Genomic DNA, 15,163 nt, shown 5'->3' on the forward strand with positions numbered 1-15,163 from the left:
GGGATAGTTCCTGGGATGTCAAAAGGAAGTGCACCAACCTCGAGGATGAACCTACAGCCTGTGACACTGGCAGAGGAGACCAAGATCCAAGCACAGCCCAACAAAAACCTAGAGATTCTCAAAGGAATTCCAGATTCTTGTCCTAGGTCATCCAGGGCATTGTGAGGCAAGACAGAATTGGAACAACAGGCTATAAAAAGGAAGCTGACCCACTACTGACCCACTCACTGCGTGTATGTTTCTGAAGGGATAGGTCTGACCAAGTAAGACGGAGCTGCCTTTCCCAAGGTGGCATTAGGGGTTAGTGGCAGTGCTGACTTGGGATGGCAGAGGACACTGTCTCACTCTGGTCTTTGGTTCCGATTGGAAAACAAATCCAAATCTCCTCGTAGGCAGAACTTCAGATGGGCCAACAGAGCTCCCTGGAGGTATGAGGCTTGAAGCCTGAAGGGATCATCGGGTAACTGGGCACTGCAGCCTGAGGGCCATCAGCCCCAAGGAAGAGCTTCCTGCTTCCTCAAAGGATTTCTTTGCCTGAGGAAAGGTGGGAGCTGGCACACAAATCCGTACAGAATCTTCTGAAAATGGAGGCAAGGGTGATCCTGAAGAAGCCCCCTTGTCTGGTGACCAATGACTGTCCTAACTGGACTGACAAGTTAAAGGCTCCTCTTTGTGGTTCAGAATTTCACCCAATCTGCCCTATGGAGACGTAACCTGGGCCCCAAGGAAGAGGCAGGCAGTAGCAGTCCCCTGTTCTAGTCCTCACCTTAGGAATGCATGGAAGACGTAAGAAACATAAATTACGGAGGGAGGCCTATTTCATAGAGCACAAAAGACTGTGTGGCCGGCAGGTCACGGGACTCTAAAGGGAGGCGAGGTACCACGCTGCAGCTAAGGAAGAGGTAACTGAGAGGCTGCTGCGATTAGGGCAACACAGAGGGTCAGGCGGGGCGGGGAGGAGGCCAGCAGAGGGAGAAGACTGAGTGGAAAATGAAGCCTGAGAGCTCCCCAGGAGTGGGGAGAGGGTGGCCTGAGGCCCTGGGTCTGGTGTTGGGGGGACCTGGGCTGACTGTGCCCAGCGTGGATTTCGAGTCGGACACCACCTTGCGGGTTGGAAAAAGGAAGTTAATGCCTCCTCTCCACAGTGTCCAGCCCTTGGCGCCAGGGCTCGGCTTCATAGGTTTGGGGAAACGTGCAGCGCTTGTTTGAGATAACCAGCGGTGACTGTGGGGTAAAGGCGTGTTGGGAGGGATTCCTTCCCCGAGCGAGGGTAATCGCCCTCACTTCCGGGTGCCTGCGGATGGGAGGGTGGGGCTCCGAGGTCGGGGGCCAGAACCCAGATTCCTTTGCCCCCAGGTCGCCCACCTCCAGCGGCAGTCAAATGGCCCTTGAAAAAGGGCTGGAGGCCGCTGAGCAACTGCCGGGAACTCTACAGCGAGCCCTAAACCCAATCCTTCTGTCCGCACTGCATCTCCGTGGCGACGCGCTACGAAGTGCGGCTGCGCGAGGATGACGGAGCGCGGGCGAAAGGGAGAGGGTGTTTTGGTTCCAGCCGCTCGCCGTCCTTTCCAGACTTGGTCGTCGGAAAGCTTCGGGTTCCTGTCTCCCCTTCCCCTTCCCCTTCCCTTTCCCGGCCCCGGTCCTCCCTCCCTCCCTGCCTCCCTGTTTTTCTACTGCCGCCCGGGGTCCGGGCCATTTTCTGGACCGGGCGCACTACGGTGCGCGGCCCCGGGGCCCAGTATATGACCTGCCGCCTTGCTCCCGCTCGCTTCCCCCGCCCCATGTGGCTGCGGGGCCGCGGCGGCGCTGCCCACTATGGCCCGGAAAGCAGTTAGCAGGAAGCGGAAAGCGCCCGCCTCGCCGGGAGCTGGGAGCGACGCTCAGGGCCCACAGGTGAGGGCTGAGAGGCCGGGCCCCGGGTGATAAGGCCGAGGCACCCAGAGGATAGGGTTCGCAAATCAGGGAACCGGAACGAGGTCCAAGGTCTTGGGGGGACGGGGGGCGGGTGAAGAGCGGAGCCGTGGTCAATAGGATCCGGGCTGGGCCAGCAGGAGTTCACTGAAAAGCAGATAGGCAGCAGGGGTGAGGAACTAAAGGGGAACGTGAAAACGAGACATATTCCGGGGAGGCCTGCAGCCGGGAACGGGGCTTGAGGAGAAAACAAACTGGGTTTCTGAGGAAGGGAAACCGAAGTCGAGGAGAATCGGGAACAAAACCTCCCGTAAAATACCGGGAGAGACCGTGAAGTCCGCCTTCCTGTGGCCCGGGGAAGGGGAAATGATTGCGTCTCTCGTATAGGAATGAGCCTCCCTTTGGATACCCAAGCTCTGAGCTGGGCCTTTTGGCACTTGGACCCCTAGATGAAACAGCAGGTTCCAGGTATCACTCCTGTCCTGCTCTCTGGGTCCCTTCAGACTCAGATTTCCCGTGCCTCCCACCCCGTTGGTGTTTGATTTTTGGAATGCTGTAACTGCTTGGAGCGCAGACCTGGTGACAGGAAGGCGGCCACTGATAGGGCATCCCTGAAAGACCTGGGACCCCAGTTGGGCTCCTTGGGTTGCACCGTCCATGCTTCGCGGGGAGTACAGGCTGAGAGGGAGAAGGGGGTCCGTTAGAGATGCAGCCGAGGTCTGTATGTTAATCTCTCGACCCTTCACTGCCTTCTCTATTAAGGATAGCTTTAAGGTACCTGATTCCTTCACTTATAAAAGGCCTTAGTAAACCTTTCATACTCTTTTCTGCTTACATTCCTTTCCTTTTCAGCCCTTGTTTTCCATAGGTATCACTATGAGCAGCATCTTTTCAATGTTGGAAGAGTTAAACTGGACTTCTAGCTTGACTTTCCTGTTCCATTGTATTTGTATTTCTGTTGTATGTAAATCCTGCAGGTTGAGTTCTTAGTGATTTCTCTAATACAGTAGGATCCCTTATTCTGACAAAGGTAGCCAAAGCAGTGATTTCTAATTTTGCTTTCCACAGTTTGGCTGGGATCACTCACTTCACAAAAGGAAAAGACTCCCCCCAGTGAAGAGATCCTTAGTGTACTACCTGAAGAACCGAGAAGTCAGGCTACAGAATGAAACCAACTACTCTCGAGTGTTGCATGGTTATGCAGCACAGCAACTTCCCAGCCTCCTGCAGGAGAGAGAGTTTCACTTGGGGACACTTAATAAAGTGTTTGCATCTCAGTGGCTGAATCATAGGCAAGTGGTGTGTGGCACAAAATGCAACACGGTAAGTTTCTGGGTGGATGTGAACTATCTCTTAGTTCTGGATATATGGCTCCACATGTCCTAGAATCTCTCACTGCTGGTTTTCCCCTTTAGTTCTTTGGGGGAGGAGATTGCCTTATTCTCCTTTCCATTCCCTCCTATCTGTTCATGACTTCTTCCCTTTTCTCGTCCTTTTCCCACTTCCACATTTCTGGTAAATCTTCAGAGGAGTCTGTTTCTTTAGGCCTCTTGCCATATGGATATGCCACTGCTTCTTGATTTTTTTCCCCCCCGTTTTTATGTTGTCTTTTAAGTCAGAGGCCTCAGAGGAAAGAATGATGGTCTGGGCATCATTCAGGATACAGGATAGTGAAAACCTAGGTGTTGTCTGCTAGGCTAAAGGCATATGTAGAAGTATTTAAACTCGTACTTGGCTAAAGATAGGAATAAGACAAACACTTTCTTTTTAGGGGATAGAATCTAAACATGTATTTCCTATAAGAAAGGGCAGGGAAGTATGTTTGGTGGTATATTTCAGGATGTGTTAGGTTGGCCAAAACGTTCATTCGGGTTTTTCCATAAGATTTTATGAAAGCCCTGAACAAACGTTTTGGCCAACCCAATAAATGTTTGGTCTTTGCAAAGTAGCCTTCTGAAAAGAATTCAGTAGCAAGAAAAATTGAATATGACATGAGTAGGAGAGTATTTTTACGTAGAATGACTTAGAAGATAGTTATAAGTGAATGAAGGGGAAATTTTATCAGTAAATTTAACCAGAACAATTAAAGGCATGGATAAAATATCAATCCATGATTGGATATTGTGGATATGATTAGAACAGAAGAGCACAAATAGCATGATGTCAGAGGAATGGCAAGTGAGAAAAAACAGGGCCTACAGGTGGGAAGTGATTCTTTTTTTTTTTTTTTAAATAAATTTATTTATTTATTTATTTTTGGCTGCTTTGGGTCTTTGTTGCTGTGCGCAGGCTTTCTCTAGTTGTGGCGAGCAGGGGCTACTCTTTCATTGTGGTGCACAGGCTTCTCATTGCGGTGGCTTCTCTTGTTGCGGAGCACGGGCTGTAGGCACGCAGGCTTCAGTAGTTGTGGCACATGGGCTCAGTAGTTGTGGCTCACGGGATTAGTTGCTCTGCGCCATGTGGGATCTTCCCGGACCAGGGCTTGAACCCGTGTCCCCTGCATTGGCAGGCTGATTCTTAACCACTGCACCACCAGGGAAGCCCTGGAAAGTGATTCTGATTAACATGTGAGAAAAGATCAGATGTAGGTCCAGCTGCTCTGTTTTCACCTCACCCTGGGTGAATAGACAAGAAATGTCATAATGGCTGGGTGAATTTACCCTGGACAGAAACACATCTTGGATTAATTGAAAGAGAAGATGGCTCTAGATCAAGAAAGTCTTAAGTACTAGGAGAAGTATTTATTTATAAAGGACATAGGCAAAGGTTTAAACATGAGTTTTAAGGAACGATATAATACCATGGTGGTTGAGGCCAAGCTTTCATTTCCTCTTTTGTTGAAGGTTGCTTGTTATAAAGAAGGCTTTCAAAAGTAAATAGTGGTGGCAAGCTCCTACAAAACTTCCTTTTCCTAGTCTCTCAGGTTTAAGAGAACTGTCTTGGTTTAAGAGAACTGTCATCGTTGTCACTTGGATTAGAAAGAGTCTTCCATTTAGAGGAATTCATTTCACACCCCATAACCATACAAACCATCATAGTGTTTTGCCCCAGCAAATGTTGCTGAATTTTAAACTGAATTGATCATCATAATCTCCTGCTTCTTGAATTTATTTACCCTCTTTTGAAGGTGAGAATAATGTTGAGTAGTAATTTAACCTACTCTTGATACGTGCCTTTCTGTCTTCCTGTTTCCTCATGACTTAAAGTATTTAAGTAGAGTCTTGCTTTCTTTTCTTTTTATAATTAGTGTTTTTCTTTGCTTAGCTTTCAGAACCAAAATTGGGAATCAGGAACAGTGTTCTTCTCTGAACTTTGTAATATTTGGCAAATGATTCTCTTATCTGTGCCTTTGTTTTCCCATCTGTAAAATGCAAGTGCTGAGAAGGTAGCTGTATACATCTTGGGAAATATTTCAAGTTAGCAGTATCTTACTTGTTCAGAAATAGTAGTAGTGATAATGAATCCAAAGCCTTTTCCAATGCTCTTGGCACTCCCTGGGACTTCCCTCAGTTTAAAAGGAAAATTACTTAAATAGTTAGCACTATCTTTGGATAATATCTGAAGAGTTTGGGGAGGGAGGAGTTCATGTTGGATTCTCAAGAGTAAATTAAGTTTTGATGTATTGAAATTTTACCATCAGTGAAATGATTTAAATGTATTCAGTAGGAAAGGTATACCACAACTGTTTATATTCTAAAATAATCTTTTTAATATGTATCTGTGGGTTAGAAGTGCTTTTTCTCTTGGCTGCTGTTGGTATTCATGAGCGTTTAACTAAGCGTTTAACTGTTAGCTTTAACTAACAGATGCTAAAAAGTTAGGCCATTTCCGAGTTAACTGACTTGGGGCTATAGTATAGAAACATTTGCTGAGGCAGTGGGTCATCTGTGAAAAAAGCAGTAGAGGTTTTGTAAATTATTCTGTAGCTTGATTGGTGGGGTGGGAATTTCCCTGTGCTATGGGCTAACACTCAAACTAGGGGCAGTCCATTCAACCTCTCTGAATTCCCTGGGCCTAATAAGCACAGGAATAAGATTGCTAGCCTATGTTTTTTGCTTTTTTTTTTTTTTTGCCGCACCACACAGCTTGCAGGATGTTAGTTCCCCGACCGGGGATCGAACCCATGCCCCCTGCATTGGAAGCTCGGAGTCCTAACCACTGAACTGCCAGGGAATTCCCCAGCCTATGTTTTAATCATTAACAACATTACAACACTCATATTTTTACTAAATTACTTAAAGAAGGAGAGGTAGTATAACCTTAATTGAAATGTGGGTTTGGGAACCAGGATGGGTAGGTATATTTTCCTGGTTTAGTGTTACAAACTCAGGTTATGTACAGAGCCATACAGAAAAGCTAAATAAGAGAAGCTTGCCAGAAAAACGTTTGAAACAAAAAAACATTTAAAGAGAAAATGTTTAGTTTTGTGCTTTCAATCAGTTGAAGTTTGAGAGGGGGTAAAGATTGAAGTTAGTGGTTTAGGATTCACATATGTATAAGGGATTATTAAAATTGTTCTATTACCATGGAGAGAGGGTAGAGAAGTCACTCTTGGGTTCCATAAACCTTCCCTAAAATTGCAAAAATATCATTAGATGTATATTTTCTGAGCATGATGTGGGAGGGTGGTGTAGGGGAGCAGTCCATAGATTTCATTACATTTTTGGAGGGAATATTGTGAGCCAAAATGGGTAAGAACCATTGATATTGACGGGGGGTTAAGAACAGAACCTTGGAGAACACCTGCATTTATGGTGCAGGAAGATCTGCTACAGGGGGAGCAGGGAGGTCAGAGGAAAACCAGGAGAGTACCAAAAACAATTCAAGAAAGTGGATATTTTGAGAGGGGTTGGTTTGGGAAGGATGGTGATAGGCAGAGTGATAACGTGTGCAGAGTTTGAGGTTTTTAATTTTAGACATGAACTCTTATTTCCCATATTTTGACTTTCAAGGACTCACTCACCTATAATAGATAAAATTGCTCCTTGCAGCTAGGGCGAACCTCCACCGCAGGGAACCATGAAGCCACTCAGTAAGAGAGTGTTAGAAAGGATTTGCAAGGGTGATTTGGGGAAAGGCTTAAGTGGGTAGGATTTTCACAGGAAAATCTCCTGTGGAATTATTTTCAGCAAGACCCCAAAGCCTAAGTGATAGTACCAGGCTAACTCCTGTTGCCAGAGCTGCTTTTATCTTTCTCACCAGTTCCCAAAGTGATGGTCAGAGGTATACTGCTGACTTCACAGGTAGGCTTGGTGGATCCAATGAAGCAGAAAAGATGAGGCTTGGGCTGCAATTTGCTGCCAGATGAGAGGAAGAAGCACTTGGAGAAGCCTAATTTGGGGGGTGGGGTGGAATAGTAGTTACCAGGGTTGAGAAAATAGCTATAATATTATAAACTTGAGTTTACATATTCAAACTCCTGAAATCATAAAAGCAGAATATGAAACTCAATTTGAGACACATGGAAACAAACAAAGGAAAAATGTGGGAGTTTTTTTCTGACTGGATTTTTTATTCATTCCTCCTTGTATTACTATTTTATTTTCCCAGTGGGGTTACAGCCCTTTAGAAAATGCTTTAAAATGCTTGCAGAATTCCTTGGGTTTGGCCAAGTGTACATCTCGGGTTAACAGCATTCTTCTTTTTTTTTTTGAATTTTATTTTATTTTTTATACAGCAGGTTCTTATTAGTTCTCTACTTTATACATATTGGTGTATACATGTCAATCCCAATCTCCCAACTCATCTCAGCACATCCCCCCCACCCCACCCCACCCCACTTTCCCCCCTTGGTGTCCATATGATTGTTCTCTACATCTGTGTCTCTATTTCTGCCTTGCAAACCAGTTCACCTGTACCATTTTTCTAGGTTCCACATATATGCGTTAATATACCATATTTGTTTTTCTCTTTCTGACTTACTTTACTCTGTATGACAGTCTCTAGGTCCATCCACATCTCTACAAATGACCCAATTTCGTTCCTTTTTATGGCTGAGTAATATTCCATTGTATATATATACTACATCTTTATCCATTCGTCCATCAATGGGCATTTAGGTTGCTTCCATGAGTTGGCTCTCGTAAATAGTGCTGCAATGAACTATTGCATGTGTGTGTGTGCATGCAATAGTGGGTGCATGTGTCTTTTTGAATTATTATGGTTTTCTCTGGGTATATGGCCAGTGGTGGGATTGCTGGGTCATATGGTAATTCTATTTTTAGTTCCTTAAGGAACCTCCATACAGTTCTCAATAGTGGCTGTATCAATTTACATTCCCACCAACAGTGCAAGAGGGTTCCCTTTTCTCCACACCCTCTCCAGCTTTTGTTGTTTGTAGATTTTCTGATGATGCCCATTCTAACTGGTGTGAGGTGATACCTCATTGTAGTTTTGATTTGCATTTCTCTAATAATTAGTGATGTCGAGCAGCTTTTCATGTATTTGTTGGCCATCTGTATGTCTTCTTTGGAGAAATGTCTATTTAGGTCTTCTGCCCTTTTTTTTAATATAAATTTATTTTATTTATTTATTTTTATTTTTGGCTGTGTTGGGTCTCCGTTGCTGTGCTCCGGCTTTCTCTAGTTGCGGCGAGCAGGAGCTACTCTTCATTGTGGTGTGTGGGCTTCTCGTTGTGGTGGCTTCTCTTGTTGTGGAGCACAGGCTCAAGGCACTCGGGCTTCAGTAGTTGTGGCTTGAGGGCTCCATAGAGTGCAGGCTCAGTAGTTGTGGTGCATGGGCTTAGTTGCTCCACGGCATGTGGGATCTTCCCGGACCAGGTCTGAAACCCACGTCCCCTGTATTGGCAGGCAGATTCTTAACTCCTGTGCCACCAGGGAAGCCCTCTGCCCATTTTTTGACAGGGTTGTTTGTTTTTTTAATATTGAGCTGCATAAGCTGTTTATATATTTTAGAGATTAATCCTTTGTCAACAGCATTCTTATCTGTATGATCCTTCTATATTTTGTAGTTAGGATATTAACCTGCTAATTAGGTTTTAGTTTTTTTTTTTTTTTTTTTTTTGTGGTACGCGGGCCTCTCACTGTTGTGGCCTCTCCCGTTGCGGAGCACAGGCTCCGGACGCGCAGGCTCAGCGGCCATGGCTCACGGGCCCAGCTGCTCCGCGGCATGTGGGATCTTCCCAGACCGGCGCACGAACCCTTGTCCCCTGCATCGGCAGGCGGACTCTCAACCACTGCGCCACCAGGGAAGCCCAGATTTTAGTTTTTTAAATGGCATATGGTTATTCTTTGTCTAGTAAGAAATGTTCACAGTTATCCCAGAATTAGTTTTTATCTTATTTTGAGAATATTTGACTCTTTTGAGAGGAAGATTTTAGATTAGAGGAAGTGATAGAATTGCTATCTTGGCAAGTTCATTCTGCTGGGCACATGTGCAGAAGTGTTTGTAGATTGAAAATCATTGTGTAAATGCTTCAAAAAGTCTAAAGTACTATGTCAGGTTAATTGATGTTATAAGGCTTTAGGAAGAGGAGCAGTAGGAATAAGTTTATGCCTCTTATATGTGATGGTGCTAGAGTTGGTTGCCCTTTTCTGACTTGTCTTCATCTTGAGAAGGTCTTGCTTGGATTAACGCAGGTATGGGCTCCAGGAATCCTGTTTCATGTAGTGTGTTGCAGACTTTAGTCACCTTCTGTGTATGAGGGAATTAATGGTCAAGAATGTTAGGGTGTGACCCATGTACTTATGATCAGTTAATCTATAGCAAGAGAGACAAGAATATACAATGGACAAAAGACAGTCTCTTCAATGAAAATTGGTGCTGGGAAAACTGGACAGCTACTTGTAAAAGAGTGACATTAGAACATTTTCTCATACCATATACAAAAATAAACTCAAAATGGATTAAAGTCCTAAGTTTAAGACTGGAAACTGTAAAACACCTAGAAGAAAATATAGGCAGAAAACTCTGACATAAATCATAGCAGTATTTTTTGGGTATATCTCCTAAGGGAAAAGAAAAAAAGCATAATAAGCAAATGGGACCCATTTAAAAGCTTTTGCACAGCAAAGGAAAGCATCCACAAAATGAGACGACAACATACTGAATGAGAAAATATTTGCAAGTGATATAAACAATAAAGGGTTAATACCCCCAATGTGTAAACAGTTTATACAACTCAATACCAGAAGAACAAACAACCTGATTAAAAATTGGGCAGGGGCTTCCCTGGTGGTGCAGTGGTTGAGAGTCTGCCTGCCGATGCAGGGGACACGGGTTCATGCCGCGGTCCGGGAAGATCCCACATGCTGTGGAGTGGCTGGGCCCGTGAGCCATGGCCGCTGAGCCTGCGCGTCCGGAGCCTGTGCTCCGCAACGGGAGAAGCCACGACAGTGAGAGGCCCGCGTACCGCAAAAAAAAAAAAAAAAATTGGGCAGGGGGCTTCTCTGGTGGTGCAGTGGTTAAGAATCCGCCAGCCAATGCAGGGGACACGGGTTCAAGCCCTGGTCGGGGAAGATCCCACATGCCGCAGAGTAGCTAAGTCCATGCACCACAACTACTGAGCCTGCACTCCAGAGCCCGCAAGCCACAACTAGTGAAGCCTACACACCTGGAGCTCGTGCTCCACAACAAGAGAAGCCACCACAATGAGAAGCCCACGCACTGCAATGAAGAGTAGCCCCCGGTCGCCACAACTAGAGAAAGCCTGCGCACAGCAATGAAGATCCAGCGCAGCCAAAAACAAAATAAATAAAATAAATAAATAAATTTATTTATTAAAAAACAATTGGGCAGAAGGCCTGAATAGACATTTTTTCAAAGAAGACATACATATGACCAACAGGCACGTTAAAAAATGTTCAATATCCCTAGTCATCAGAGAAGTGCAAATCAAAACCACAGTGAGGTATCACTTCACACTTGTGAGAATGGCTTTTATCAAAAAGACCACAAACAACAAATGTTGGTGAGGATGTGGAGAAAAGAGACCCCTTGTATGCTGTTGGTGGGAATGTAAATTGGTGCAGCCACTATGGAAAACAGCATGGAGGTTCCTCAAAAAACTAAAAGTAAAACTACTATATGATCCAGCAGTTCCACTCCTGGGTATATATCCAAAGAAAAAGAAAGCAAAAACTCTTAATTCAAAAAGATAACGTGCACCCTAATGTTCATAGCAGCATTATTTACAATTGCCAAGATATGGACGCAACCTAAATGTCTTAACAACAGATGAACAGATAAGATGTGATATATACACACACACACAGACACACACACATACATACATATATATACATACACTTGCACACAACAATGGAATACTCCTCAACTATAAAAAATGAAACTTTGCCATTTGCGACAACATGGGTGTACCTGAAGGGTATTATGCTTAGTGTAATAAGTTAGAGAAAGACAAATACTGTATGTTATCACTCATATGTGGAATCTAAAAAATAAAACGAATGTATATACAAAACAGAAACTGACTCACAGATATAAAGAATAAACTAGTGGTTTCCAGTGGGGAGAGGGAAGGGGGGAGGGGTAAGATAGAGGTTGGGGATTAAGAGATACCAACTACTATGTATAAAATAAATAAGCTACAAGGATATCTTGTACGACACAGGGAATATAGCCAATATTTTATAACAACTTTAAATGGAGTATAAGCCATAAAAATTTTGAATCATTATGTTGTACACCTGAAATGAATATAATATTGTAAATTAGCTATATACTTCAATAAAAATTTAAAAATTAATAAAAAGGGTTAGGGCCTGAACAGCAGTCCTATGGAAGGATTCAAGAATTTTAGGGCAGTTTTTCTCAACAAGAATATTGATGGTGTTTTGGTGGTTTCTTCCTTCTCTGGGACTTTATCTCGTATTGCTGGAGATTTCACATTCTTGGCTTCTGCTCCATAGATGCCAGCAGTCCCCCTCTACCCTGCACCCTCAGTTATTGTGACAATCAGGCACATGCATGTGTACACACAGGCACACATGCATGCATTTTCAAACATTGTGCCCTCAGTTGACAACTGCCTCAGAGCTTGAGGTGGGCAATTTTTCTCTTAAGTGATCTGAGCCCTTTATTTCAGGTATAGTCTGTTGGAAGCTTGGGACGTTGGAGAATGAACATAGGAGTAACATAGTGACTCTTGCACTCCAGGCTTTTTTTTCTAGCTGGATCCTTGATAGACATTACAGTCAGAGAAAAAGGTCTTCTCAAGCTGACACATGGACGTTTTTTCTGTTGGAATGGGAGCAGTGCCCGGGTCGGGTTCAAGATGAATGAGAGTTTTTCCTGGTGATATCTAGGAGTATTGCTTTTTAGCTTGACCTTAAGCAGAATTCTTCATATATTTCCTGGTGTAGGAGATAAAAGGGAGAAACTGACCCAGAATTGGCAACTGGGTTCAATCCAGGATTATGGTTGGACTGCAACATTTGGCTGCTGCTGCTGCTTTTTTTTTTTTTTTTTATTAATTTATTTCTGGCTGCGTTGGGTCTTCGTTGCTGTGCGCGGGCTTTCTCTAGTTGTAGCAAGTGGGAGCTACTCTTCATTGCAGTGCATGGGCTTCTCATTGGGGTGGCTTCTCTTGTTTCAGAGCACGGGCTCTAGGCACGCGGGCTCAGTAGCTGTGGCTCGCGGGCTCTAGAGCGCAGGCTCAGTAGTTGTGGCGCACGGGCTTAGTTGCTCCGCAGCATGTGGGATCTTCCTGGACCAGGGCTCGAACCCATGTCCCCTGCATTGGCAGGGGGATTCTTAACTGCTGCGCCACCAGGGAAGTCCCAACATTCAGCTACTTAAACTGCTGATTCCACTTGAATGCCCTTATATGCCTTTGGATCCTTGGAGGCCATCAGTCCCTCTCACTTGTAGGTAGGGATGTTTTCATCAGGACAGTTTTTGAATGTGAGAAGAAATGGAGTAATATTTCTGCATTTCATTGGCTAGAATGTAGTGGGACAACTTTGTGTTTTGTGTCTGCTTTTACTAAATTTATAACCATTTATTGAGTTTTTCCCATGTGTAGCAAGACACTGCTTCATGTGGGGTTGCAGTGATATAGAAACAAATCTCAGACAGAGCTGGAAGGGACTGTAACCACTGGCCTCCACTTTTTTTTAGAGTTGAAGAAATAGACCCAAAGGGAGAAAAGTTATTTGCCTGAGATTCTATAATGAGTTAAGTTTGGGTCCTAATTTTCCTTATTCCTTGTCAGAATTCTTTATGTTATGCCAAGTACTCCTCAAACTTTCACTGCAATACCCGTAATGGCAGAGGACTGCCTGACCTCTGCTTAGCTTGGCTGGGATACAATACATAGCTGTGTGCAAAGTTAATAACAACATAGATGCCTCATTAGACGCGCCAACCAGGAGTGCTCCCGAGAGGAAGTCATTCCTAGCTAGGGTATTCAGAGAGGATTTCCTAGAGGAGGAAGAGTCTTCAACTGTGGGAAGGAAGCAGGGATGTCCATTCCATAGCAGAGTCAGGAATATACAGGGAATGTTGAGCAACTCTGGATAGACCCATTTGGCTGATGCTGGGAAGAAACAAGGGAGAGTGACTCAAGTCGCTGGGGATTTGGTTGACAAGACTAACTGAATCTCCTGTAGGTAACTTTTTTTTTTTCTTTTCCTTCTGACTCATGTCTAGCCTTTAATAATGAATAATCCTGTTCATCACCTTTCTCATCTGGAGAATTGAGTCACGTGCTTCGCCGCATGGCCCCTGGTGAATTTATGGCCTGTTCCTGCAGCCCTGTAGACTTGGAGGATGGGGAAACGTGGGTAGCTGAGAGCAGAGGTTTGCTGGGAGGTGCCTGGCAGGCTAACTACCTGCTGAAAGTTAGTAATGAGGTAGTCTGGTTACTTGATTTGGTTCCTGTTTTCCTTGGGCTCTTCCTTTAGTCTTCTTTTGCCAGTCCGCCTTCTTCTAAATTGATGTATATTTGATTTCTGATTGCTTAGGCCTTTGTTTCCTAAGCAAGACTCAGGAACTGTCTGCATCACAATCACTTGAGGTATGTGTTTAAAATGCAAGTTTCCTGGTCCCCACTCCAGTACTGATTCAGGATTTTTCCTTCTGTGAAACCTAGGAATTGGAATTTTAAACAAGCTCTCAGGCAATTTTTATATGAATCACTGGCTTAGACTTTATGCTGTATAGCAATAATTTTTTTGTCACCTTATTAAATCTAGACCATTCATTTGAATTCTCCTTGTATTTTCTAAACCACACTCAGGGCGTAGGTGGGACATCATGTTTAATGGATCTGAAAGAATTTCCTTGTAGGCATCTTGGTTAATATCTGTTCAGCAACCAGTAGTATGTAATCCGATCTTATTTCTGCACTTTGAGGAAGCCCTTGACAAATAATTATTTTCCTTATATGCCAGTTCTGGTCTCAACAGACAAAGCAAGAAATTTGCCCATTCTTTTTTTTTGTGTGTGTGGCTGCGTTGGGTTTTTGTTGCTGCGCGTGGGCTTTCTCTAGTAGCAGCAAGCGGGGGCTACTCTTCATTGCGGTGCGTGGGCTTCTCATTGCGGTGGCTTCTCTTGTTGTGGAGCACGGGCTCTAGGCGCGCAGGTTTCAGTAGTTGTGGCACGCAGGCTTCAGTAGTTGTGGCATGCAGGCTTCAGTAGTGTGGCTTGCGGGTTCTAGAACGCACACTCAGTAGTTGTGGCGCATGGGCTTAGTTGCTCCACAGCATGTGGGATCTTCCTGGCCCAGGGCTCGAACCCCTGTCCCCTGCATTGGCAGGCAGATTCTTAACCACTGTGCCACCAGGGAAGACCCTGCCCATTCTTTTTTTAAGTCAGATCTTAGTTTAAGTCATTACTTTCCAATTTTTTGGTCTCTTTACTAGAAGAGTTATAGTAAACAAGTCAGAAATATCAACAAGTTTAAGTCCTTTTGTATTGTGTATTTGGATTCAGAGAATCATGGGTTGAATTTGGGCTCCATTTCTTACTAGCTTTGTACCCTTGGACAAGCCAGGTAATTTCTCCTTAGCCTTTCTTTCACCTTTAAAATAAATGGAGTGGGGACTTCCCTGGTGGTCCAGTGGTTAAGACTCCACGCTCCCAGTGCAGGGGGCCCGGGTTTGATCCCTCGTCAGGGAGCTAGATCCCACATGCATGCCGCAACTAAGAGTCCGCGTGCCACAACGAAGATCCTACATGCAGCAACGAAGATACCACGTGCCTCAACTAAGGCCCAGTGCAGCCAAATAAGTAAATAAATACATATTTAAAAAATAATAATAATAATGGA

General features: G+C 44.4%; 1 protein-coding gene across 1 annotated transcript in view; it reads left to right on the top strand.

Moving 5' to 3' along the window:
- The first annotated feature begins 1,532 nt into the window (after window positions 1-1,532).
- DCAF12 (DDB1 and CUL4 associated factor 12) overlaps window positions 1,533-15,163 on the top strand; it is a 39,545-nt gene continuing 25,914 nt past the window's right edge. Inside the window, exons 1-2 of the mRNA XM_027088972.1 lie at window positions 1,533-1,893; window positions 2,980-3,234. Of these exons, the coding sequence (XP_026944773.1) occupies window positions 1,816-1,893; window positions 2,980-3,234 (333 nt within the window). The 5' untranslated portion in view covers window positions 1,533-1,815. The remainder of the gene's footprint in view (window positions 1,894-2,979; window positions 3,235-15,163) is intronic.

The sequence above is a fragment of the Aethalodelphis obliquidens genome, unplaced genomic scaffold (genome assembly GCF_003676395.1).
Source record: "Aethalodelphis obliquidens isolate GAN/ISIS:26980383/991018 unplaced genomic scaffold, ASM367639v1 scaffold64, whole genome shotgun sequence".
NCBI lineage: Eukaryota > Metazoa > Chordata > Mammalia > Artiodactyla > Delphinidae > Aethalodelphis > Aethalodelphis obliquidens.